The sequence below is a fragment of the Mustela putorius genome, unplaced genomic scaffold (genome assembly GCF_011764305.1).
Source record: "Mustela putorius furo isolate JIRA1106 unplaced genomic scaffold, ASM1176430v1.1 tig00003858_pilon_pilon_pilon, whole genome shotgun sequence".
Classification (NCBI taxonomy): domain Eukaryota; kingdom Metazoa; phylum Chordata; class Mammalia; order Carnivora; family Mustelidae; genus Mustela; species Mustela putorius.
Window position 1 is genome coordinate 42,335,653 of NW_025422010.1, and position 27,766 is coordinate 42,363,418.

Here is a 27,766-nt window from a genome sequence, read left to right on the forward strand (position 1 = left end):
GAGACCAAATCTAATACAGAAAGACTTTACACATTGCTTTAATGCTTAAATCACTTTTAAAGGTTTCATTTTACCAAAACCTATACTGCAAGCACACAGGAACTTCTTATGTTGGTCAAAGTCACTGAAAAGGAAAACGAAGTGGTCCTCTCTATTGCTAACCATTCCCATTACCTAAAGTGAAAGACAACACACTGAATTTGTAGCAATAAAGGAAGCCAACTCAAGGAATCAAGGCTCAGCAAAATGTCCCGTAACACACTATGGTAGGCAGAACAATAGCCCCCAAAGATGTCCATATCCTCATCAGTGGAACCCGTGATTGTTAGCTTACCTGGCAGAGGGGATTTTGCAGCTATAATTAAGTTAAGAACCTTAGGATGGGGGAAATTCTCCTAAATTATCCAGGTGGGCCTGATCTAATCACACGGGTCCTTAACCTTTCCCAGCTATGATCAGAGACCTACTACAGAATGGGCGAAGAGATGCAATATTGCTGGCTTTGAAGAGGAAGCCCAAGGGAGGCGAGCCAAGGAATACCGGTAGCTGGAAGAAACAAGCATACAGATTCTCCCCTACAAACCTCTAGAAAAGAACACAGCGTTGCAGACACACTGATTTTAGCCAAGTAAGACCCATTTTGGACTTCAAAATACAGAACTTAAAAATAATGTGTGTTGTTTTCAGACACTAAATTTGTGGTAACATATTACAATAAGCATAGAAAACTAATATATGCATGGGGCCTGGGTGGCTCAGTCAGTCAAGTGTCATAACTTCAGGGTCCTGGAATCAAGCCCCACTTAGGGCTCTGTGCTCAGCGCCAAGTCTATTTGTCCCTTTCGCTCTCCCTCTGTCCTTCCTCCCCCTACCTCATGCCCTCTCTAAAATAAAATCTTAAAAAAAGAAAAGAAAAGAAAACTAATACACAGTAAACTTGTAACAATATGTGAAAGTATCTAAAAAGTGTAATCAAATTGCCCAAATATTTAGAGCAATGAGACATACGTTATTAGTGCATGTATATTTCACTTTTTAAAATTTGCACAGGTATTTCACTTCTATTTTTCTCCTGCTCTCCTGCTGCTCCTGCTCTCATGAAAACTCCATCACTTAAAATGCCAGCCAAAGTGACAATTCTTTGAACTTTCTGTAGAAGGATGAACCATATCAACCAAGAAAATAAGAGGATAACAGGAAAAAAAAATCAGGAAACAATTATACCATGTTTTTTAGAGAGTCAAACATCAAAGTGTTTGCACTATGTAATTTCCTTGTACCAAATGGATGTTACATTTTAAAAAATAAGTCCTTCTAGGGACGTGTGGGTGGCTAGTGGGTTGAGCCTCTGCCTTCAACTGGGTCATGATCTCAGGGTCCTGCGATCAAGCCCCGCATCAGGCTCTCTGCTCGGCAGGGAGCCTGCTTCCCCCCACTCCTGCTTCCCTCTCTGCCAATTTGTGATCTCTGTCAAATAAATAAATAAAATATTTTAAAAAATAAATAAAAAATAAGTCCTTCTAAATATTGATATTAAGAGCTTACTATTAATTTTTCTATATGTGATAATGGTAATGTGGACATATTAAGAAGAGAGTGAATCAACCTTCTACAGATATACACTCAAATATTTACAAATGAAATGATATGCCTATGGTCTGCTTTAAAATAGCTGGGAGTGGGGATAGGAATGGATAAGGAAGATGAAAGTAAATGAGCCTGAGTTACTAATCATCGAAGCTGGGTAATGGGTACATGGGCGATATTAAATTATTTCAATGTTTAAGCTTTTCTGTATTTAAAAGTTACATAAACAAAGTCCCTGGACTCTCTCATAATACAGACTCAATATATTTAACAGTTGAATCTCCTTCTCGTGACATTGCCCCCCTCAACTCTCTGCCACTCAAGCCACCTGCAATTTATAGTTCAATCGATTATTTTTTAAAATCAATTATTCTTAAGTCCCCAACTCATTTTACCCTATTAACCTTAAAAGTTTCGCCAAATCACTTAACCTCTAAGAGCCTGTTCTTCATCTACAGAATGGCAATATTTATACTTGGTCACTCTGAGATGCCAAGAGATAATCTAAGATAAAAATTACAAAAAAGAATGATCATTCTAGAAATCTATATTCACAAATTTCATGCTCAGGAACAACCATTCCCCTACTCCTATAGATCTCTTCCCTCCACCTCCAGTTTCGTTCTGGCGCCCTCCACCATCAGACCAAAGGCCTGGGATCCTCTCTGCGATAACACTCCCCTCCACGGAGTCCATCCCCCATGTTTTCACAGCAGCTTCTCTCTACACGCCTCTCCCTCCAACCTCCCGCCTCCCCTTCAGGGGTCCCACTCCATGTACACCCCTATTCTGTTCATTCTGTGTACCCCATTGCCGGCCCTATCACAATCACCCCAACATTCCTCTACCCCCGTTCAGTACTTCCTGCTATCAGCTTGATCACCCACTACTACCACCAGCTCTCAAACATCTGGGCTAACTTCCCACCCTTTCGGTTAAAACACAACTGCCAGGTGTCAGGAAGTGGGAATGGGGGGAAATAAAGAGAGACTGTTAATGAATATGAATTTCTTTTTGCGCGATAAAAATGCTGTGGAATTAAGACAGTTGCACAACCCTGAGAATATGCTAAAAACTACGGAGTTATACTTTAATTGTACTTTTAAAGGGTGAGTTTTACGGTCTGTGAACTACTTCTCCAGAACAATGTATACCTCAAGAAGGAACGAAAAGGAAAGAAAGATCAACACTGCTGCTCACCCTGCCCATTACACGCCCATTTGTCAGATCCACATCGCCCCATCTCCCGAAGCCTCTATCTACCTGCTCTTCAGTATCCCCCCAACTCTTAACACTAGACTCGGACAGAGGTCCCTCTCATTCTTGACTAACACACTCCCTCACCCTTTAAGTGCCCACTGTGCCCTGAAAGGGGGCGGGGGGAAGATGCGGGCGGCTCTCGGGGCCCAGGCACAACCCCTCCACGGTGGCCCAGTCCCCCACGGGCAGGAAAGGACCCTCTCCCCCGTGCCAGCGGAGCTGTCCCGACGACGGGATGCGTCCGCGATCCCGCTCGGACAAGGGGCTGGGGGGGGGGCCCCGCCAGGCTTCTAGGGCCGCTCCGCTGGGGGCGGCGCCACAGCCCACCTGTCTCAGCCGCAGGGCAGATCCGCTTCTAGCTCCACCGACACACGAGTTGGTGGCCAGGGGTGATCGGAAGAAACCGCCGTCGCCGCCGCAGCCAGGGTGGTGCACGCCGGCTCAGGCCTTCATGATTCCACGTCTCTGCGGCTCCGGCTTCAGCTCCGGCTCGACTCCGGCTCGGCTCCCGCCCCGGCCGCGTCCGTGCGGAGGCCTGGAGGCGGGGAGAGAAGAGGGAAGCGGCAGAGAACGCCGCTGGGGACCGAACGGCCGGGCGCGCTCCGGCGGACGATCACGTGGCGCGCGGCGCGCAGACTTCTGGGAAATGTAGTCCTTCAGACGTTGGGCGTTCCTCCACCCTCTTAGCGCATCCAGGGCAACGGCAAAGCCACGTGGCAAATTCGAGAAGCGGCTAATCCCTCTTACAGATCGCTGGATCGCAAGCACCACACTAGTGGTGTGACTTAGCTTTGTTAAGGCCCCTGTTTTTTCCAACTGGGATAACCATCCCAAAGTCAGGAGTTCCGTGTCGGGCTCTGAAGAGTTGGAAAAAGGAAAATCATTTATCTTGGGGGTATTATTATTTTTTATCTCTATCTTTATTCTTTGCAAACCCTTGTGTCCAGAGCTGACTTCCAGAAAATAATTTTTAATGAAGGCAGGTAGTAGATCTATAACTAACTGCACCATTTACAGAAAGGGCAGGTCTCATAGGAAAGAGTATCAATACAGTGCAGTTCCCAAAAAATGAAATTCGAAGTGAAATGAGACTGTTACCAGACTGACAAACGTCCTTGAGTTTTTCCCATCAGCTTCCTCTTCTTAAATAAATGCAAGATGATGATAATTCTTCTCATATAGGACTATTGCCGAATCAATAACAATAATTAACAAGTCCCATTATGTTGTTTTCTATGTGCGGTACATTGTTGTTTCTCCAAATAACACCGAGATAGATATCACTATTACTTCTGTTTTACAGTGTGTCAAATGCACTCTGAGAAGTACCATACAGATCTTCTATGTACTTTTCTGTCATCTGTTGCCAATAAATTCCCCGAGTTTACAGATTATTTCAGGAAAACACACTAAAACACAAAGTACCTGAGAGCCTAGCTAAGAAGAGGTGGGCACTACTATGTAGCCATTGTAAAGGATACTAAGGATACCCGCTCATGATATACCCAGCGGAAACAATATGTATAGTATCCAATTTTCATAAATGAATTATGTTTATGTTTACTGTATATGTATATACACACACAGTGGGGGGGAAGGCTAAAAGAATATTAACAATTATAAACTTTGAGGAATGAGATCTCGTGTAATTAAATTCCGTTTTTCCCTGTTTCCTATTTTTCCTGCAATGAATATGTGTTACATCTATAGTTTTATAATTTTTATTTTTAAATTTTAGCAAAAAGAGAGGCCCCCAAACCAAACTCAAAGTACTTAATATTTTTGCCTATACCAAGAATTACACCCTCTAGCTACCCCAAAATGATCTAGAAATAAATGTGAACCTCTCTTCAGAACTAGCTTTATAGACCAAGAAGCAACTTATCCTACTTTGAGGCAAACTTGTTATTAAAATTTAATGTCCCCTCTTTTTAATATTTTTTGGATAGCTTGAAATAAAAAGGGTCTTACCAGTGTTCCTTGGTAAATGTTATAATACTGCTAGGCAATCATCATAAATCAGAGTGTTAAATTAGGAATGGTTTTCCCAATGTATGAACCATGAGTTGGGTAGCAATCTTTCACAAACGTAATGTGAAAGTATTAAGCACATGTAATGTGCTAAGTATTATCTTTTGTCACCATCTCTCAACACTGCCAGAACCACTGTCATTGATAACTTTGACCAACTTGATTACATCAGTGTCAGGTTAGTGCAGAAACACTAGCAGGAAAGACATGAAAACCTACTAAATGCAACTGGGTGTCCTGGTTGGATCCTAGAATCCAAAAAAGGCAATAGTGGGAAAACTTATGAAATCCAAATGAAGTCTGGAGTTTAGTTAAGGGTGCTGTACCAATGTTAATTTCCTAATTTTGACAAATGTGTTACTGTTATTATGCAAGATACTAACATTAAAAGAAACTGGGTGAAGGATATATAGGAACTCTGTGCTTTGCAACTCTTGTGTAAATCTAAAATTATTGCATGTGGTAGGCAGAATAATGGTCTCCCTGAAGACATCCACATCTTAATCCCCAAAACCTATGAGTTTGTTTGGTTACATAGCAAAGGGTTAAGATAACAGTAGTTTACTAATCAGATGACTTTCAAATAGGGAGACTATCTAGCGTTATCAGGGCGGGCCTAATGTAATCACAAAAGTGAAAAGTAAGAGGAAGTCAAGAGAGTCCTATATATGGCTCTGCAGATGTACAAGTCTCTGCCCTCAACAAGGAGTCTGCTTGAGATTCTCTCTCTCCCTCTGTCCCTCCCCCATTCCTGCTCATGCACTCTCACTCTTTCTAAAATAAATAAATACATCTTTAAAATAAATAAATATGGCTCTGTAAGAAGATGAAGTGATGTAGTGTGAGGACGAGACATTGCTGATTTTGAAGATGGCAAGACCCTGGGAACATATGCAGTGGCTTCTAGAAGCTGAAAAAGATCAGGAAACAGATTATATCCCCTAGAGCTTCCAGAAGGGAACCCAGTCTTACCAATACCTTGATTTTAACTCGGTGAGAATTGTGTCAGATTTCTGACCTCCAGAACTATGAGATTATAAATGTGTGTGGTGCTAAGCCACTAAATCCATGGTAACTTATTATAGCAGCAAATGCAAAATGAATACATTCAAAAATGTGAAGTTTAATTAAGAAACAAAACTTCCAAATGACTGTTTCTTTTCCCAACACATTTTCAATCTCATACTGTACCAGTATTTATCCTACTTAGAAAGTAACCATAAAGCAGAAAATGTACAAAGAAAAGATCCTTTGCTTTGGAAAGCATATATATTTTGCAGCAGCAGACCTATACCTTGCCAGTACATTTTGGTTAGACTATGATGAAAATCAACTATACCCAGAAATATGTTGGGTTCCCCAGGAAAGCCAGTCAGGCAGTGAAATATCCAGTGAGTTATTGGAAAAATTATGGTGTCTGAAATTGCAGTCCTACATAACCTCTTCATGACCCTCCTTACTCAGAGACTTTCCAGAGACATACTTAGAAGGAAGACTCGTGTTTCTGATTGACGACATCCTTTGGCTCAATCATTCAGCACATATTTATTTAGCAATTCTCTGTGCATTGTGCTTTAGACCTGAGCCTGACCTCAAAAGTTTAAAGTCTAGTAGACCAGGCAGGCATTATACAATTAAAAATTGGGTTAAATTGCCAAGAAGGACAAGATTATTCAGCACAGCGTGGTATCCAATCCCAAAGGAACAGCTTTTTGAGAAATAAATGCGAAAATAAATCACCTGGGACTGCCAGGATCAGAATTTTCATCGACATCTTAATAACAAGATTTACATCTGCAAAACTGAACTTTCCTTTGGTATTAAAACAAACAAACACAGAGTGGATCTAAATCAACAAGAAGATTGGGTGGCTCAGTCAGTTGGCGCATTTGTCTTCAGCTCAGGTCATGATTGCAGGGTCCTGGGATGAAGTCACGTGTTGCTTTGGTCTTCCTGATTGGCAGGAAGTCTGCTTCTCTCTTTCCTTCTGCCTCTCCTACTGGTGCGCTCTCTTTCGCTCTCTCTTGTGTTTAACTCTCCCCCATCTTTCAGATAAATTTTAAAAATACATAAATAAATCAACAAGTTATTTCAGAAGTGCTAAATGCCACCATGGCCCTTTAGGAATATAATAGCTCCCCAAATCATCAAATGGTCTTGGTTATGGACACTGAGTAAACCTTTTACTAGAGACTGGCTCCCTTTTTTAGAACCTAAAGGGCCAAAAAGGACCCATGCCTAACAGAAGGCCCCCGCACAAGCAAGATCAAGACTACTTACAGATTATTGTTTCAAACCTATTTCAAGAACAGTGCTCAGATTTTCAATGCCCTGAGAGCAGACTATGGAGTCAGTTCTGTATGTAAGTCCTGGTTCCATAATTTATGAGCTGAATGGTTCGGAAAGCTAACCATCCTGGCCAGTTCAGGCTGCTCTAACAGAATACTGTAGAGTGGATGGTTTAAACAACAGACATAGTTCTCACAGTTCTGGAGGTGGGAAGTCCAAGCTCAAGGCGCAGGCAGATCCAGTGTCTGGTGACAGCCTTTTCCTGGGTTTGCAAATAGTATCTTTTTATTTTATCCTCACATGGTAGAGAAAGAGAGCTCCAGTTTCTTCGAAAAGGAACACTGACCTCAAAAAAAAATCTTTAAAAGAATAAAAGCACTGATCTCATCATAGAAGTTCCACCTTTATGACCTGATCTAAACCTAACTACCTCCAAAAGGCCCCACCTCCTAATGTCACCCCATGTGGGTTTAGTTTATATGTCTTTTCGGGGAACACAAGCACGCAGTCCATAATAGCTCCTTGACTCCTCTGAGCCTAGTTTTCTTCTCTCTATACAGTTGTTATGAGAATTAAGTAATGCATGTAGCATGCCTTTTTAAAAAAATATATTTTATTTCTTTATTTGGTTATTTATTTATTTGAGAGAAAGAGAGAGAGTATGTGGGGGGAGGGGTAGAAGGAGAAGGAGAGAAAGAATCAGGAGCAGATTCTAGGCTGAGCACAGAGCCTAACATGGGACTTGATCTCAGGACTCTGAGCTAAAATCGAGTTGGACACTTAACCAACTGAGCCACCCAGGCGCCCTACATGCCTTTTTAAAATAAATGTTATTTTGGTCACCTGGGTGGCTCAGTTAGTTAAGAGACGGCGTTTGGCTCAGGTCATGATCCTGGACTCCCTGGATCGAGTCCCACATCAGGCTCCCTGCTTCGCAGGGAGTCTGCTTCTCCCACTGACCTCTGACCTCATGCTCTCTCTCTAAAATAAATAAAATCTTTAAAAAAAAGTTATTTCATTTGCATAGTCCAAATAGTAATCAACTCACATGTTGTCATTGCCAGTCCCTGGGCTTTCCTCCGAAGAGGGATCGAGATTAACCAGAACTAGATCATCTGGGCAGGGCCGTCAGGTTGGTGAGACGCCTGGAAGTCATGGCAGATACAAAATGGCGGCCGGCACTGAGCATGAACAACTAGACTAAGACTTGAGATAAGTAACTGCTCTCAGGAGGCATGACCAGACTTCCTTCATGTTGCCCCCGAGAACCAAACTGGGACCAAAGGTTTGAAGCATTGGATACAGGTTTCAGTTCCACAGAAAAACTTATTGACAAGGATATCGGTACTAACAAATAGCCATTCACACTATGGCTGCTTGTTACGAGTTGTGCACTGTTCCTTTATTTAAATCTCCAAACAACCCTGTGAGAGAAGGGTTGGTATATAAACTGTACTTACTGACTTGGAAAGCACCTCACAACAGTTTGTTAAGTGGAGGTCAGCTGATGTACGTGGAAGAAACATGAGATTCCAATCCCTACATGTGCTCAAGCTGAATCTGGTTGAACGGGTAGTCAGAATTACAAGGGGCTGGGTGGGTTGGGGGTGGGGGTGGTGCCTGGGTGGCTCCGTTGGTTAACCTTCTGCGTTTGGCTCAAGTCATGACCTTAGGGTCCTGGAACCGAGCCCTGCTCAACAGGAAATCGACTTCTCCCTCTCTCTTCCCCTCCCCCTACCTGCTTGTGCTTTTCCTAGCTCTCTCTTGAATAAATAAATAAAATCTTAAAAAAAAAAAAGAAAGAAAGAAAGCAAGAAAGAAAAGAAATGAAATTACAACTGTGAAGGAACATTGGCAATTAATCAGGTCTCTTCCCTGGAGAGAGGAAGAGCTGAGTGCCAGGGCCGGGCGAGAATTCGGACGAGGACACACAGCCAGTCAGCTGATGACGGAATGGAACATCATCTAAAGCCTTCCCGAAGACCCAATAATGCCACCTGTTAGCAGGCAGTCAGACACCGCAACGGGCTGCGCGGGTGGCTCAAAAGGCCACAGTGACTCCACGGTTCCGGGCTGTCGCTTGGCCAAGTGAGAGGCTACACAATTACCTCTCCAGTCCCCCCAACCCCTCCCATAGCTCAGCGACACATCTGTGCCTCAGAGTCCCTGTTCATCTTCCCTTCTCCTGCGCGCTGAGGCTGGGCCTGGGGAGAAGGGCTCTGGTCAGCCAGACCACCACAGCTCCCCATAGCTGTCCCCCGAGAGGAGCTGTCCTCTGCTGCACTGCTGGAGGAACAAGGCTTGAGGACAAGGTACACCATGCAGTTGTCACGGGCTCCTTTTTGCTGGGGACAAATCAGGATGAGTCACAAACTAATATTAGTTAAGGGATTCGTCTGGAAAACAGCTACTCGCGCCAGTTATGGGTCTAAAGTTGCAGGTGTATTAACTCCATGATCATCACAACCCTCCAGAATAGGCACATTATCATCCCCATTTTACAGTCCAAAGCCAAATAGACTTGCCGACATCACAAAACTGGCAAGGGGCGATTCAAACCCAAACCCAGGCAGTCTGGCAGTCTGGAAAAGGCCACCTCAGAGATCTTTGGGGCAACACCACTTGTACCTGAAGATCCACAGCAACATCCTGTTCCAATGGCAACAGACCTCACGCCTGGGTGTGTTAGTCAGGGCTGCTCTGACAAAGTACCACAAACAGAGGGATTTATTTATTTATTTTGTTTGTTTGTTTGTTTTAGCAGGCTCCCCGCTGAGCAGAGATTTCCCAATGCAGGGCTCTATCCAAGGACCCTGGGACCATGACCTGAGCAGAAGGCAGAGGCTTTAACCCACTGAGCCACCCAGGCGCCTCAACAGAGAGATTTAAACAATAGACATCTATTGTCTTGTCTTCTGGAGGCTGGAAGTTCAAAATCAAGGTGTTGGCAAGGTTGGTTCTTCCAGAGACCATGAGGGGAGATCTGTTCTGTGCCTTCCAGCTGGTATCTGGTGGATTCCTGGCAATCTTTGGAGTCCCGTGACTTGTAGAAGAAGGTCACCCGATCTCTGCCTTCATCTTTTCATAGTGGTCTCTCTGCCTGCATATGTCTCTGTGTCCAAATTTCTTTTTTGTAAGAATACCCGTCATATGGGATTCCAGTCTACCCTAACGGCCTCATTCTAACTAATCCCATCTGTAACGACCCACTTGCAAATAGGGTCAGGGTCACACTCTGAGGTACTGGATGGAGACTTCAACACAGAAATTGTGGTGTGTGTGTGTGTGTGTGTGTGTGTGTGTGTGTGAGAAAGAGAGAGAGAGAGAGAGGGCTAGTTAGGACTTCAACACAGAATTGTGTGTGTGTTGGGGGGTGGGTGAGTGACATAATTTAACCCCTAACTGGGTACAAACAATTCAAAGAAGACTTGAAGAAATGCAACTGATCTCAGATGACAGGGCCTGACTTATTGGTGCCAAGGAACCAAATCAGGTAAACAATGTCTTAACACACACTAGAAGATGTTTTGTAGAAGGATATAATTATACGATAATGAGACTGCTGGCCTCACCAGGCAGAGTGAATCTCCCAGAAGCCAGCAGCACGAGCCTAGACTTAGGGCATAGTCTGTGGTAACCTGCCATTGTGCAAAGAATGGGGATGGGGGTATCTGGAGGAAAGAGCAGGAAAGACCACGGGAGAACAGATACCCAAACCTCCAAAGCCTCCACTGGGTCGGTCACCAGGTGTCAGAGTGGTGGCTTAGCTGTTTGACAAGGCCACTTAAACTGCCCTTACACGTGCTACTAAAATATCAGGGGGAGATACTCAAGTTAATTTTCTCGTTGTGCTTAATTTTTCTAGTTGTGCTTAATTTTTTTTTCTATTTAGTTCCAAAACATCCAGAAAAAGTGTTTCCCCGAGGTACTCTAGGAAGTGTCTGTGTGCATGGAGCTCACCATCCTGTGAAAATAGTCCGCAGGTGCACAAAGTCGCCTGAAGGAGAACCCCTGAAAGGAGACTGCAGGGCAAGGACAAGAGACCCTCAGAGAGGAAGAAAAGAAGGCTTCCCAGAGGTTGTGGCATTTAAATGCAGCTACTAAAAGTAATCTGGTACCGATTTCCAAAGTAGGGGTGAGAGGTTTCCCCACATCACCAAGCAGTTCGGACACCGCTGCGTCTCCTATAATTCAGCTCCCTTCTGTTTCTATCTACCTGAGAGAGCATCATATCTCACATTAAGGGCTCAGACCCACAAGGCTCCCTCCCACTCCCCCTTCAGATGCCAATCCCAACCCCAGGTTGTGCTTCTAACCAATTGGCAATAAAGCGAATGATCCCATGCCCCCCTCCTTGGGTTTAATTTGTTTGAGTGGCTCTGAGAACTCACAGAAACATTTTACTTACTAGTGAAAGGAACGCTGATTTATTAAGAAAGGATACAGGAACAGCCAGATGGAAGAGATGCTTAGGACTGGGCTCGGGGAAAGGGTGAGGAACTTCCCTGTCCCCATGAGGGCCACTCTCCCACACCACCAACCCAGAAGCTCTGCAAACACATACTTTGGGGTTTCTACGGAGGTTTCGTTAACTAGCCAGGATTGATTAAATCATTGGTCTTTAGCAATTGACTGCACCTTCAGCCCCTCTCTCCTCCCTGACGATCTGGGGAGTGGAACTGGGGTAAATCTTGTGGTAGGGTCTCCCAGCAAGCAGCCCACATCCCAAGGGGCGGGTCAAATTGCATCATTAACATATCAAAAGACCCCTTTGTTGCTCTGTTCCAGAAGGAAATTCCAAGAGTTTTAGGAGCTGTGTGCCAGAAATGTGAAGACCACAAATATATTAATTATAAATCACAATATCGCCACAGCTAACCTATCAAGGGTTCACTGCCTCCAACAGGTGGCAATGGACCCCGAAGGGCACACAACTCTCCTCTAGTAAAAGAATACCAAAAGATAAAATTTCCCAAGAAGAGCAGAGTGAGGGAGTCACAAAATGTAGAAGCTTTTTCCTTGGACACAAACATCAGAATTAAAAGAGCATGCGAAGGAGAAGAGTAAGGAAGAGCTTTTTACTTTGTCTAATATACATACATCTTGAAATCACAATTTTTTGGGAAGAACATTCATTATGCATTCCATAAATATTGATTATTCTGGGTCAGGCACTGTTGTAGGTGCGTGGGGTTCAGCATGTACTAGTCTCACAGTAAAAATTAAAACATAAACATTGAGAATAACAGATGAGTAGGTTTTGAAAGATTGTTCCTGCGTTCATTTCACTTCTTGTCCTATAGATTGCTTAAAGTCTATTTTCAAAGTTAACAATAAAAAAAGTCACTACAGAAAAACATCTAGGATGGCTTTTCTCGGAAGCGTCCTGCGGTGTGCTCCGGAAAATGGTTTGCTATTCACTTGACCCAGAGCCCCTACCAAATCATGCAAATCGAGAGGATCACATCTTCGCATTCACTTTAAGAACATGCTGGGGAAAAAAAAAAAAAAAGAACGTGCTGGGGAACCGCTCAGGCCTTCAAAGGTATGCAGATCAGCAAAGCCACCACGTGTCTGAAAGCTGGCACTTTGCAGAGGCAATGTGTGCCTTCCCTTGCTCCAATGGCAGAGTTGGCAGGTGAGGCCAGGCAACCCAGTGGGGCTGGACACAGGGTCGGTGACACAAAGAGAGTGCTGAAAAATGCACAGGCTTCTAAGTGCAGAGAATGCTGCTGAACTCAAGTGTTTAAATGTCGATTCTCTGGTCATGGAACACATCCAGGAGGACAAAGCCTCCAGGATGCCACCATGTACATCTTGTACACAAGTACAGGGCTCATGGTCAGATTAACACAGACAGGAATTTCTCTGCCACACTGAGATGATCCTTACTGAAAAAGAACACATTGCTCCTAAGCCAAAAGAGGAGGCTGCACAGAAAAAAAAAAAGAAAGAAAAAAGCTATCCCAGAAGAAACTGAAGAAGCAAAAATACACGGCCAGGGAATAAATTCTGCATAAAATAAATGCAAATAAAAGTTAAAAAAAACAAGATGAGGGTGATTAGGAGGAATTTTTATACTATCTGCATTAAAAAAAAACTTTTTAACATTAAAGATTATATCAGTGCATTGTTTGTAGAATAACATTACATTAAAATTTAGGAACTACGCATTAGTAAGTGAAGAGTTTTGCAGAGGTGACCCATGCTGCTGCTGTTTCTTTTTTAAATTGTGAGACATATTATACATGAAAAGAAATCTATAACAGACACAATTTAAGTCTAAGAATAATGTGAAACCCACAACCCAGCTAAGAAGCAGAATGACAATATCCCAAAAGTCCCCTCTGTGCTTCTCCTTTTCTTTTTTTTTAAGATTTTATTTATTTATTTGACAGAGATCACAAGTAGGCTGAGAGGCAGACAGAGAGAGAGGGGGAAGCAGGCTCCCCGCTGAGCAGAGAGATCAATTCGGGGCTCTATGTGGGGCTCGATCCCAGGTCCCTGAGATCATGACCGATCCCAGGATCCTGGAATCATGACCTGAGCCGAAGGCAGACACTGAACACACTGAGCCACCCAAGTGCTTCCTGAGCATATGTCTCCCCCAAAAGGGAACCACCATCTTAACTGCTCTAATAATTCTCTAGACTCAGAAATTTTTACTACCTTTGTATCCCTAAATAACATATTGCTTAGTTTTGCCTGTTTTTAAACCATATAGAAACAGAATCATTCAGTATGTATTCCTCTGTGACTTGCTTTTTTCTTTCAGAAGTCTTTTTGGGATTTACCCATGTGGACTCAAGCATCTAAGAATTCACTTTCTAAATTAATTTACTTTTGTTATTGACTTACCTCTAGTAAACTGTCAAATGTTAAGGCTATATCTAAGTCTTTACCTACCTACATACTGTGTAACTACCACTCACATCAAGATATAGAAAATTTCCAATCAGCACCTGGCTGGCTCAGTTTGGAGAACATGGGCTCTTGATCTCAGGCTTGTATGTTTGAGCCCCATATTGGATATAGAGATTACTTAAAAACAAGATCTCTCTCTTTTTTTTTTTAAAGATTTTATTTATTTGACAGCAAGAGATCACAAGTAAGCAGAGAGACAGACAGAGAAAGAGAGGGGAGGAAGCAGGCTCCCCACCAAGCAGAGAGCCCGATGTTGGACTCGATTCCAGGGCCCTGAGATTATGACCTGAGCTGAAGCCACCCAGGTGCCCTTAAAAACAAGATCTTAAAAAAAAAAAAAAGATCTAGGACATTTCCAGAGCACTAGAAAACTCACTTGTTCTCCTTTCCAACTAATATCCCTCAGAAGTAATCACTATTCATACTTTAAGCAACACAGATGACTTCTGAGTTCATGTATTTTTCATTGTTGCATAGTATTCTAGAATATGCATATTTTGTGAATTTGGATATCAAACAATTGCTGATTGGCTCTGGTCAGGTAAACTAAGCAAGCTTGTCCCATAATTTCATTAATCTCAAAGTATATTATCCCACTGTTTACACAATGGGATTTTTTGGAACCCCACTTAGAGCATGATAATGGGGCTTATTCACACCAATTTATTTACTTATTTATTTAAATATTTTATTTATTTATGTGACAGACAGAGATCACAAGCAGGCAGAGAGAGAGGGGAAGCAGGCTCCTTGCTGAGCAGAGAGCCCGATGCGGGGCTCAATCCCAGGACCCTGGGATCATGACCTGAGCCGAAGGCAGAGGCTTTAACCCACTGAGCCACCCAGGTGTCCCTTCACACCAATTTATTTATTCTTCCTATTTTAGATGGACTTTCTGTGGGTTGTTTTGTTTTGTTTGGGCTATTACATAAGCAGTGTTTTTAAGAATATTCTTGTATATCTACTGATACACAGGTATACAGTTTTCTCTGGAATCTAGACTGTAGGAATAGAAACTCTAGGAAAGAGTGTATATGCATGTTTGGCTTTACCAGATTATGCCAGATTCTTTCCTAGAGTGGTTGTACCAATTTGCACTCCCACAAGCAGTTTGTAGGAGCCTCTTCTGTTCATCCTCCCAATACCTGATCTTTAATTTTAAGCATTTTGATGGTTTCTCATTGTAGTTTTGATTTGCATTTCCCAGCTGAAACATATGTTTCTATATATTTACGGCCCTTCTTCTATGAAATATACTATTTAATTACTTTCTTCTTCCCCTCTACCTGAAATTATTTCTAGCCATCCAATTTGGGGTCAGAAAAGGCTGAGTAGCTCCTTAAATTTCAAGACTGTAAACTCTTCAGAGTTTAAAACCAGTGAAGTCTGGGGCACCTGGGTGGCTCACTGGGTTAAAGCCTCTGCCTTCGGCTCAGTTCAAGATCTCAGGGTCCTGGCATTGAGCCCCGCATCGGGCTCTCTGCTTAGCAGAGAGCCTGCTTCCCCTCTCTCTCTGCCTGCCTCTCTGCCTATAAGTAAATAAAATCTTAAAACAAAAACAAAAACAAAAACAAAACCAGTGAAGTGTGGATGTTCTGATCCATGGCGATGATGGTATCCAGATGGATTCCCAAGTGATTGAAATACTAGAATAATTAATCAGGAAAGGGGACAAGTGTAGTAGGCAGACTTCTAAGATGGTGCCCCTGGATACCTGGCCTCTGATAGACACACACTTTCTTCCCAACACCGATCAAATACTAACCTAGGCACAGATGTTGAGGGGATTTTGCAGAGGTAATTAAGGTCCCAAACTAGCTGACCTTAAAACAGATTATTTAGGCAGATCTAATTTAATCAAGGGAGATTAGAAGTCAGAGGGACATGCTCCAGCTGCCCTGGAAGAAAGCGAACACCCATGTTGTAGGCTGTCTATGGGAGCCACATGCCGAGAGCTACAAGCAGCCTCTGGGAGCTAACAGTGATCCCTAGCTAACCAGGACCTGTCCTATGACAGCCAGAAAATGGATTCTGCTGACAACCAGCAAGCCTGGGAGCCCAGATGAGAACCGCAGACCGGCCAACATCCTGTTTTCAGCCTGGTAAAACCCTGAGCGGAGAATCCAGCCATACAACATCAATTTCTGACCTACAAAAACTGTGAGGTGATGAATTTGTGCTGTTTTAAACCACTAAATTTGTGATAATCTGTTATGCGGCAATAGAAAAGGAACACACCAAGTAAGTATGAAACATCACCTGCTGAATTACACGTGAGGAGCAGGACTTCTGTCTGTAGCTGTGGGTGTGCAATGCATAGGTCTAAAGGCATCATTTACATTGTTGTCCATGTGAATGGTACCCTCTGAAGTTGGGCAGTGCACGTACAGCACAACTGTACATAGCAATCCTACAGGAAACCCCACTCTTGCCCTGTTCCAGAATCTTGGCTACTTCCCTTAACCATAGTAGAAATGAGAGCATTGGTCTAGAGGTAGTCAGAAATCCTTACAAGTTCAGCATTTGGAGTATTTAGTGTATTTTGTGTCCACTCTACCACACACTGGCCCTTCCATTTCCCTACAGTTTCTTACCTACTTAATTTTAACCTCTTGCTTCATTTAGGTTTACCCAAAGTCTTCTGTCTTTTTTTTTTTTAAGGTTTTATTTATTTGTTTGACAGACAGAGATCACAAGTAGGCAGAGAGAGAGAGAGAGAGAGAAGGAAGCAGGCTCCCGCTGAGCAGAGAGCTCGATGCGGGGCTCGATCCCAGAACCCTGGGATCATGACCGGAGCCGAAGGCAGAGGCTTTAACCCGCTGAGCCACCCCCAAAGTCTTCTGTCTTAAAAAGCTGTCACTATGCCAATGAATAAGGCTTTGAGAATGGAAGCCAGTAGCTCCCTGGGGAGGAAACTATGAGGGACCTTCTTTCCTTTTGATTATGAATGCACTCAGGACATTTAGCTGTAGAGAGTTCAGAAGGCTTAAGATCAGTGGTTAAAAAAGAACTTTTCTATCCTGTCAGTCTGTCAAGTTGACCAACTGGTCAGGGGTAGTCGCTTTGAGGAAGTGCTGACTCACCTCTGTTTCTGAGGAAGGCAGCTTAGTAGTGAAGAAAATGGGACAAAAACTGAGTCTTTCAGGTGAGCCTTGAAGAATTAGCTGGGAAAATGAGCCTGTCTCACAGAGAGACCGGAAGTGCTGTTAAAATGAGCTAAGGCAAAAATAAGCCACTGAAAACTGGGTCAGTCAGTCAAGCTGGTGCAAGGAGAGCAAAACTGAAACTTGAAAACAGGTCCACGAACACTGCCCGGCGCACACTCCCCTCTCCATTTCTGCTCAGTTACTCCCACTGAGATCTTGCAGGTCTTAGGAGCTGTATCTGCTTCATAAAGGATCAATATTTTAAGACCTAAGAGGATAGTTTTGAAATCCTGGACGCTCCATGTAACATATTCAAACCCTATGTTCCTATTTCTCTGGATTTCAAGGTTTTCTAAGAAGCAGATAAGATCATACAAGTGACATACTCGTGCACAGTGCCAGGTGTTTGTGTTTAACACAGTAGCTTTTACTAGAAACGCACCCTGGAAACATGACTGACGGATGGTGGGACTGGTATTTTGGGACAAGAGAACACTTGTATGGTATAGAACAGTGGCTACCAAATCCAGTGCAAGGGTAGGTGATGTTTTTACCAGTCAACTATAAAAAGAAGAAAAATAAAGGGGCAATTGGGTGGCTCAGACAGCTAATCGTCTGATTTTGGATCAGGTTGTGATATCGGGGTCCTAGGTTGGAGCCCTGTATGGAGCCCTGCATCAGGCTCCGCACTCAGTGGGGAGTCTTCTTGTCCTTCTCCCTCTGCCCCTCCCCCTGCTCGTGAGCATACTCTCTCAAATAAATGAAATCTCTTCAAAAATTTTTTTTAAAGATTTTATTTATTTATTTCAGAGAGACAGTGAGAGAGGGAACATAAGCAGGGGGATTGGGAGAGGGCAAGCAGGCTTCCCGCTGAGCAGGGAGCCCGATGTGGGGCTTGATCTCAGAAGACCTGAGCTGAAGGCAGATGCTTAATGATTGAGCCACCCAGGAGCCCAACAAATAAAATCTTAAAGAAAAAAAAAAAAAGAAAAAGAAAAAGAAAAAAGACATAGAATTATGGAAAAAACAGTGAATTTTCCACAAAAATTTTTCATACATTTATTCAAACTAATGGGCTATTGTTTTCCTTTATTCTATTTTTATTCTTTTGGTGTCAAAATGTCTTATGAAATAATGGTGATAATCTATTATGCCTTCTTAAAATACTCTTAGCGGGCCAAATAACGTTGTCAATGGTGTATTAGTATCAGTCCGCTCAACCCTTTAAAAAACTTTTTTTTTTACTAGTTTGGAAAACACGAGACTGGGAACCAGTGCTTGGGTATGACTGTTAAGAAGGGCAAAGGCCTCAGAAGACCAGCAATTCTTAGGAAGGTGGGCTTCCAGGAACCCGCATGATCCAGGGAAATTTTCAAAATTATTCATACTCAACCTCCAAGACTATTAAATTAGAAAACTGGTGTGCTACAGAAAAAAATGAGAATGCAAATGAAGAAAGAGGATGTGGGATCCAGGAATCAAGAGATCCAGCACAGAGAGATAAAGGAAAGTCCCCAAAACCACCCCTGCATGCCAGTCTTCCGCAACAAGTCAGGAGAGGATGTGTGTGGGGAAAGAGGTCATTAATAACTCCTGGAAAGCAATGCTTGTATGTGAAACACACTCACACTACAGTAGTCCCCCCTTTATGTGTGGGGGATTCATCCCAAGACACACAGTGGATTCCTGAAACCATGGATAGCACCGAACCCTAGACGTACTGTTTTTCCCTACACGTATGTACCTATGACAAAGTTAAATTCATAAACCAGATACAGAGGGGCACCTGGGTGGCTAAGTTGCTAAGCGTCTGCCTTTGTCATGATCCCATGATCATCAAGTCATGATCCCAGGGTCCTGGGATGGAAACCCGCATCAGGTTCCCTGCTCAATGGGGAGTCTGCTTCCCCTACTGCCCCTCTCCCCACTCTTGCTCTAATAAACAAAATTTTTAAGACAACTTAAGATAAATTCCAGTAAGAGATTAACAGAACAATTATCACCTACTGTAACAAGCTGTGAATGCGATCACTCTCAGAATATCTTACTTCACTGTACCTTTCTTTTGATGACGTGAGGATAAAATGCCTACATGAGGTGAAATTAGGTGGAGTTGGCAATGTGCTGTAGCTGTTAGGCTACTGTTGACCTGACCATACACCTGGAGGATTACCTGCTTCCAGATCGTGGCTGACAGCAGGTAACGGAAACCGTAGAAGCTGATGGTAAGCGGAGACTAGTCCACGCACATACTCCACAGTGAGGAGTTCCCGATGCTAATCGTGTAAGTCAGTGTCCCAGAAAGTGGATGGCACACTTGAGATAACACAGTAACCCAGAACCAGCAGTAAGAGATGTGATCACCCCTATCAAGCCCAAAAGGACAGTGAGGGAGAAGTTAGTGGCAAATGAAGTCACACACAGTTGGCCAACTTGAGGTGCAGGACTTTTGGCTGAGGAACACAATTACCGAGACGAGAACCAGGAGAGAGGCAGCAGAGGGAGTAATAACTTGACCTTCCACTTTACTTCCCTTCCTCCCTTATAGAGCCTCACTGGGAAAACTCAACAGAGTCTAGAGTCTGTTGGTGTAGTTCCTATAGTTTCTTGGGCATCAAAGTAGGGTAAAGGCAGCAGATTTGGAGGGGCAAATGGAAGGCAGCTGGTGCACTCATGATATACTAATTAATGACAACCCAAATTTACAAAAACATATTAGAAGGAGGTGTAGAAGCAGAGGGACTTCCAGTGTAAGACCACAGTATCAGAACCATGGCAGAAAGTAAGAGCTGACAACTCCAGAAATAGCAGTATATTTTTACCTATTATTTAGAAATATGGAGATAAACAAGACACAGCAACAGCTAAATGAGTAATGCCTTTGGGGACTAAGGAAGTATGACATAGTAAGACTTAAAATATGATGACTTTTAAAGAAATGATATATTTAATAAAAACAAATTAAGAAAGCCGCTAGAGGGGCATCTGAGTGGCTCAGTCAGTCAAGCATGTGACTTGTGATTTCAGCTCAGGTCTTGATCTCAGGGTCATGAGTTCAAGCCCTGCACTGGGCACTACACCCAGTGTGGAGCCTACTTAAAAAAAAAAAAAAAAAAAAAAAAAGTTGGTAGAAGGTACACAGATACCTTCCAGTGGTTACATCTTTGGAGCTAGAATAAGGGTAGAGAAAGAACATTAACTGTTCATTTAACTTGTCCTTGCATTCTTTTACTATGAACTTTTTTTTTTCCCAAGAATTTAAGTAATCTCTACACCCAACGTGGGGCTTGGACCCACAACACCGAGATCAAGAGTTGCGAGCTCCACTGACTGAGCCAACCAAGTGCCCCCAAATTTCCTTTTTTTATAATATAGCTTTTAATACCTTAAAAAAAACATAATCAGGGGCTACCTCTGCAAAAAACCCCCACCACAATCTTATGAACTGAATATAGTTGCTAAAGGGGATTTATCCTTTAGGTGGGTTGGAGCAGAAAAACTAGAAGCTACTGATTTGTATCCAAATGAAATCATTTGTATCAATGAAATCAAGGATGGGTCAATGACTTAACCATCCACATAGCTTAACAGAGCCTCAGTTAGGACTGAGGACTTCTAACCCCACAGAGAAGAAATACATACAATACAAAGATAAGGCTCATCATCTCTGAGTATTTATACATCCCCACACTTATGTGAAGGAGGACAGGGATGAAAGACCATATGGAGACCCAAAGTAGCAAAGAACTACCCAGTCCTGCATTAAAAAACATTGAATTCTGGAGTGTCTTGTTATGTGAAACAATGGATACAATGTACGCTTTAAAAAAAAAGACAAGACTGGGGCACCTAAGTGGCTCAGTGGGTTAAAGCCTCTGCCTTCGCCCCTCCTTCCCACATCGGGCTCTCTGCTCAGCAGGGAGCCTGCTTCCTCCTCTCTCTGCCTGCCTCTGCCTACCTGTGATCTCTGTCAAATAAATAAAATCTTTAAAACTAAAAAAAGAAAAGATTGTTGTTGTAGGACTATGCAGATGCTATCACCGTGTATTTGTGCTTTTTGATAGGGCAACAGATGTCCGTTTTAAATATTTAAACTGCAAAGGAAAAAAGAACCACAAACTAAACTGAATATTTAATATACTTTGTAAGAACAGAAGGAATGCAACAAGGATTCGAATTTTATAATGTACATTAGATATTTTTGTAAAAGGTATTCCATTTTTCAAAGGCGTTTTCCCGATTTCCCCGTCTTTTCTATTTTCCTCAGAGCCATAAGCAGGAACTACTATCAGAAGTAGGCTGCTCCGTTCCACTGGACAGTAATTATATTTTCATATTTGAAGTCTTCATCATCTCCCCAAACCCCCTCCTTTCACCACACAGTCTCACTGCACTGTTTCACAGTAATATTGTACTCCGCTCAAATTCGAAGAGCCTGAACCAAAAGGATTTTTGAGTACTAGTTCAGTAGCAGTGTCTACTGGCACAAACCTTCTACTTATTCATAACTGCGATAAATAGAAATGGAAGCTACTTTAATGAAATAGGAACTCAGGAATAAAATCATTAAATATAACTAAACACTTTTAAAATATAAATATCATGTATTTCCTGATTAGTATCAGGTGAGTATCTAAGCTATCTATTCCAAATTCTGGTCTCAGAGAGAAAAAGGTCAGAGACAATTGCCAGCAAGGTGCTTCATATTATCAGGTCCATTTTTAAAACAATGAGATCCTTTGGAACAATCACTTTAGTCTTTCTTTTTATCAGAGATTTCCACCGGACCTTTTGTTGGTAATCCATTTATGTCTGCACCCTAAAATTAAAAAAAAAAAAAGAGAACATTTTAGATATTATTACAACTCATTATAAGAAATCGTCTCTTTAAAAACCAACAACAAATTTAAGAATGAAAAAAACTCTGCTTCTAGAAATGTGCAGGAAGGCTAAATTAGTACAAAACACAGGTGAAGTCGAACTTAACAAGAACCAATGCTAAAAATAGTTGTCCAAATATTCATTTTAAAAAATAACTTCATTTTGTTTTTTTATTTTTTATTTTTTAAAAGATTTGATTTATTTATATGATAGAGCGTACAAGCTAGGGGAGGGGCAGAGGGAGAGGGAGAAACAGGCTCCTAGCTGAGCAGGGAGCCCAACAGGGGACCCAATCCTAGGACCCTGGGATCATGACCTGACCGAAGGCAGATGCTTAACTGACTGAGCCATGCAGGCATCCCATTTTGTTTTTTTAAAAATCTCTATGATCCCTCCAACTAAATCTCTTACCAAAGTTATCAATCAGTGAAACTGGCATATTTTAGTATTATCTCTTCTCATCCATTAGCTATTTATTATTCTTCCCAGCCAAGAAATATTGGTAATTATCTTGGCTATAAGAGAAGGAACAAACACACTAATCAGAGGTCTAGTTTAAAACCTTAGTTTAAAACCTTAGTTTAAACCAAATGTTACTTAACACCCTAAATCCTTTATTTTAAAAAAAGAAATTGGGGCACCTGGGTGACTCAGTTGGTTGAGTGTCTGCCTTTGGCTCAGGTCATGATCCCGGGGTCCTGGGATGGAGTCCCTCATCAGGTTCCCTGCTCAGTGGAAAGCCTGGTTCTCCTCCTCCCTCTACCTGCAGCTCCCCCTGCTTATGTTCTCTCTCTAATATATAAATAAAATCTTAAAAAAAAAAAAATAAGCCTAAACGCCTGGGTAGCTCAGTTGGTTTAACTCTTGATTTAGGCTCAGATCATGGTCTTAGGGTCATAGGAGAGAGCCCCACAAAGGGCTCAATGCTGAGCATGGAGACTGCTTAGAATTCTTTCTCTATCTTTCCCTCTGCCCCGACCCCATCCCCGGCTCATACGCTCTCTCTAAATAAATAAAATCTTTAACAACAACAACAAAAGTAGAGAAAAAAAGAAATTAAAACACATTAATGAAGTTTCTGGTTCCAAAAACATGCCTTTTCCAAGGCAAGTAATTTCCCCTGACTGTACCAGCCTCCCCAGCTGCCCTGAGTCAAGGTATTTTAATGTTCTTACCTTACAGTCTACTTTGCCTTTGTTTTTATCGTGGGATTCTCGAAGAGCTTTCTTAGGCCACATACGACTAACAAAGGGGGAAATCAGCGGGTATATGTAGGGCTCCAGGAATTTTTTGTAGATCCAGAGCAGAATCGGAATGACGATACAAGGAATGCACACCATCCTCCCAGGCTGGAGCTCCTGAGCGGCTGATGTGCGAGAGAAAGCAAATCAGGTCATCACGGAACAACAACTAAACGCATTTACCTAGATGAAGATTCTTGAAAGGACTATTTCCACATTAAAGGGAAAATCTAAATTATTTATTGGCTAAATGCACAAGACTATTAAATAAAAGCGCTGCTCTCTATAAAGGAATAAGAGGTGGTAGACATGAAAGTAACAGTGAGGTGCCTGCCTCCAAACCTCTCCAATCACTGCTTCCCAACCATAAATTTAAGGATAAAGATATTAACTTCTGCTGGGTACTGGCCAGTTAGGCCCTTTGCCTTTATCAACTCCTGTAATTCTCAAAACTCAGCCTCACCATCTTCAGAGACTTGACAGTATTTATTAGCTAAACCTCCAAGGCTAAGGGCAAATCCTGTAATAATAAATTCATTAAGTCACTTTGGTGGTTGCCTGGGTGGCTCAGGTGTTAAGTGTCTGCCTTCGGTTCAGGTCGGATAGAGCCCCACATGCTCTGCGGGAAGCCTGCTTCTCCCTCTCCTACTCCCCCTGCTTGTGTTCCCTTTCTCGTTGTGTCTCTCTCAAATAAATCAATAAAGAAACAGCACTGGAGTTCTACTGCTGATTAAAAAAAAAAGAGAGAGAGATACCACTTTGAAAGACCTGTAGACTGCAAACCAGCAGGACTTTCCCAGACAACAAATCTCCTTTGATGTATTTGCTTTTTTCGGTTTAATAACAATTAAGGTAAACTGAGTAATAAAAATATTTTTTTTTTAAAGATTTTATTTATTTATTTGACAGACAGAGATCACAAGTAGGCAGAGAGGCAGGCAGAGAGAGAGGAGGAAGCAGGCTCCCTGCTGAGCAGAGAGCCCGATGTGGGACTCGATCCCAGGACCCTGAGATCATGACCCGAGCCGAAGGCAGCGGCTCAACCCACTGAGCCACCGAGGCGCCCCGAGTAATAAAAATATTTTATTTGGTGTTAGGATTGTTCTAAGTACGTTGTCCATTTCAAAAAATGAACACCTCTAGAGGGGCCTGGGGGTCAGTGGTCTGACTCCTGGTTTCAGCTCAGGTCAGGAGATCAAGCTCCTGAGCTGGGAAATCAGCGCTCAGCAGGGAGTCTGCTTGAGAATCTCTCCCTTTGCCCCTCCCCCTATGCATGCATAGGGGCTCTCTTTCAAATACATTTTTTTTTTTAAGATTTCACTTATTTATTTGTTATAGAGAGAGCAAAAGCATGGAGAGCTGCAGGCAGAACAGGCAGAGAGAGAAGCAGGGTCCCTGCTGAGCAAGGAGCCCAAGGCAGGACTCGATCCCAAGACCCCAGGATCACGACCAAAGTCGAAGGCAGATGCTTAACCAACTGAGCCACCCAGGCATCCCTCAAACAAAATCTTTTTTAAAAAAGTTAACACCTCTAATTTCCTTGAAGATTAGAAATTATCTTGGAATTTCTTCAAATCACCAATTTCTAGAAAAAGAACCAATACTACTTCCATAATGTACTATTGAACTAAAGACCTCTTAAATTTACAGGGATTTTTAATCCCTTAGTGTAGGCCTGAAAAATTAAAAAGCTTCAGAACACTGCATAAAGCTAATAATTTAGGATGTTAATTTTCAAAATATTATAAATTTAGTAGCTTGCTGGCAAAGGAGTCAGCACCATGACTACACTAAAGCAATTTAAATATTCACAAGTGAGATAACCCAAAGTAATGGCACTTTGAAACGAATTGTAAGAGTTATAAACAAGTAAACATAAATGTATATTAAGGATTGATCAGCTGTTTTATAAAGGATTCATAGCTGGATTCTTTAAAACAGTCCCCTGGTCAAACTAAAGTAACAATTTAAGAATTTACCAAAATATTGTTTCAAAATTTTAAAGAGCATATTTTCTAATTGGAATCAGTCAAAATGAGCAATGAGTCTTTTTTAGCATTTTTCAAGGAATCATTATTTTTATCATAGACATTTCGAATTTGACCTCGAGAGATGCAGAGGTGATCTGGTTTAGATCTCGCACTCTTACAGACACAAGAGCCTAATAATCAGAGCGGACTGGCTGCTGCTGCCCAGATTTGAAGCCTGCTTTCACCACTTTAGAGATGGTGTTCTTGGGCAATTTATTTAATGAGTCTGCCTTGATGCCTTCCTGTGGAAAATGAAGACAATAGCCTTATCTCCCAGGGATGTAAATGTGGATTAGATATGTCAGTAATGAATATAAAGCTCAGAAGAGTGTGTGCGTGTATTAAATGCTATGTAAAGGTGGTTACCACACACACACACACACACACACACACACGCACGCACACGTTGCAACTTGTCCAAAGTTCACACAGAGCTAAATAGTAACCCGAGTTGGCTAAGACCAGAATTCCCAATTCTAGTTTCCTAGCTCAATGCTCTTGCCTTTTTCCCTAGCAAAAATACAGTGATTAAGTTATTCCCCTCCCATCAAGCCTTCACAACCCAACATAAACCCTTCCACACAACTGATAGTGTTCCGAGGGCTAGGTTAAGTTAATGACTGGAAGTCCACCACAGATTCATTTTTACCTATTTTACAGTGTTTTAAATTCTCAAAAACAAGTGCTACCAATCACTTATGTCATAATCATGGCTTTTATAAACATTGTTAGCTCTCTTCATGATGAAACTACTGTATTTCCTCTCTCCCTTAATCCTTACATGACTCCTTAGGGTAAGATTTTACTTCACACATGTGGAAAACATAGCTTACAAGGGTTTAGAAGGTGGCTAGGATACATTGATAAAATATTTTATTTGCTCTTACCAAGCTAATTCTCAGATAGTACAACAACGCGAGCAAAATGGATTTACACTGTTGGAAGAGAGAGATTTTCTTTCATTCGGCTTCGACCCAGACAATGGAATACAGAGGAAAAGCGTGGGGCTCTATGAGAAATCGGGCAGGTACCACGGGGGAACGCCACCTCCCTCCAAGTAACCCAGTTTAGCACATCATTTTACGGGGAAGGGGCAGTCCAAGACAAGGCCTGAAAAGACAGGAGAGTAAGAGCGAATGCTGGTGACGATGACAGGGGAGCGAAGTGAAGCCGACAATACACGCCGAGAGAATAAACGCACAGAAAGACAGAGGCCGGACGCAGGCCAGCAGGCGGGCGGGGGGCGGTGGAAAGAGCAGGCAGGGGCGCGCGTCTGGAGGGCCAAGCAGGGTAGAGCCAAGAGCGCCGGCAGGCCGCGCGGAGCGCAGAGCAGGCCAACTGCGAGCCGGTGGGGCTCGCTCAGCGCCGCCCGGGCTGGAGCCTGCGAAGCGGCTCCACAGCACCAGGGCCATCTCCCACCTCCGCCCGACCCCCAGGCGCCAGTCCGGGCCCACCCGACCCCACTCACCTGCGACCACCGGGTCCGAGTGGAGATGACCGCACTTCCGTGGGGAGGGACGTGCTGCCGCGGAGCCAATGGGCGCTGCAAAAGGGGCCCGACAAAGGCGCGCCTGCGTAAGCCGCGGGGCGCCCAGGACGTAACGGTGACGCGCAAGCGGAGGCGCGGCCTGGCTTCCGGCGCAGCCACCAGGCGCTCAAGCCCTGCGGAAGGCGAGGAAGAGCGGGGTTTCTCTGCCCCGAATACTCGAGCAAAATCCGAGACCGTGAGAAAAGTTGAAGTGGTTCACCATCCGGGAAGTCACCGCACTTGCACGGGAGGGCTAGGCGGCCACCAGAGCAGTCGAGGCTCTTCACTAGGTCGAAGGTCTTTAAAGCACTGTACCTCTTTACACCGACTAGGACAGCGGGAAGCCAACGGGAGAAACTGGAACCCTCAGTTGGTAGGAAAGCGTTGGCAGTTTCTCGCATTTGTCCTGCACTTCGCTCTGGGTGTGGACCCAGGAGAAATGAGAACGTCATGCAGTTCAAGTCCGTGAAAGAGCTGTTTGCACGAGATGGCCAGGATAGGCACACACACAGACGTCCACACACGGGTTGCTCGGGACTGGACAGGTTCTGGTGAGGAGTGACGGCAGACTACAGCCGCGGTTCCTTTTTTGGATAATTAAGAATGTTGAAAAATGTACCTGGCAGTGGATGCATAATTGAATCTAATAAAAGCTAGTGAACCGTAATTGGATTAACTGTACGGTGTGTTCAAAGTGGCTGGAATAAAACTCAGAAATAGGCCCAGGCTCAAATTCCATTATGCAAAGCACCAAGAAATTCAAAACAGCATGTTTGTTAACAACAATTAATGGCACAGGACAAACAGAAGAATGTTTCTAATTCTAATCAGAAGAAAACTCATTTGATC

General features: G+C 43.0%; 2 protein-coding genes and 1 pseudogene across 5 annotated transcripts in view; 1 reads left to right on the forward strand and 2 right to left on the reverse strand.

Moving 5' to 3' along the window:
- The window catches only part of DYM (dymeclin), a 334,042-nt gene extending 330,577 nt beyond the window's left edge, over positions 1–3,465 (reverse strand). Inside the window, exon 1 of one of the 2 annotated variants that reach the window (XM_045065612.1) lies at positions 3,175–3,465. The gene's annotated coding sequence lies outside the window, so the exon portion shown is untranslated. The remainder of the gene's footprint in view (positions 1–3,174) is intronic. The other variant, XM_004752183.3, reaches the window with a different exon arrangement.
- A 9,107-nt stretch (positions 3,466–12,572) lies between these two features.
- On the forward strand, positions 12,573–13,176 carry LOC101688934 (annotated as a pseudogene).
- An 8,181-nt stretch (positions 13,177–21,357) lies between these two features.
- Positions 21,358–27,682, reverse strand: CUNH18orf32 (chromosome unknown C18orf32 homolog). 3 transcript variants are annotated; one of them, XM_013055908.2, is made up of 4 exons: positions 26,858–26,962; positions 26,277–26,324; positions 23,294–23,484; positions 21,358–22,056 (listed from the first exon to the last, which is right to left on the reverse strand). In XM_013055908.2, exons 3-4 carry the CDS (start codon positions 23,456–23,458, stop codon positions 21,991–21,993), a joined length of 231 nt encoding a protein of 76 aa, XP_012911362.1. In that variant the 5' UTR covers positions 23,459–23,484; positions 26,277–26,324; positions 26,858–26,962; the 3' UTR covers positions 21,358–21,990. The 3 variants fall into 3 exon arrangements, with proteins under 3 accessions (XP_012911362.1, XP_012911361.1, XP_012911360.1); XM_013055907.2 differs by lacking the exon at positions 26,277–26,324 and having other exon boundaries at positions 26,858–26,994; XM_013055906.2 differs by lacking the exons at positions 21,358–22,056; positions 23,294–23,484 and having other exon boundaries at positions 26,858–27,682.
- Positions 27,683–27,766: the final 84 nt, after the last annotated feature.

Coding starts and splice junctions, on each gene's coding strand:
- CUNH18orf32 (XM_013055906.2), bottom strand. CDS start 27,369: ATGACGTTCTCATTTCTCCTGGGTCCACACCCAGAGCGAAGTGCAGGA. Junction 26,325..26,857: donor CTCGGACCCGGTGGTCGCAG/GTGAGTGGGGTC, acceptor CTCTTCCAACAG/TGTAAATCCATTTTGCTCGC.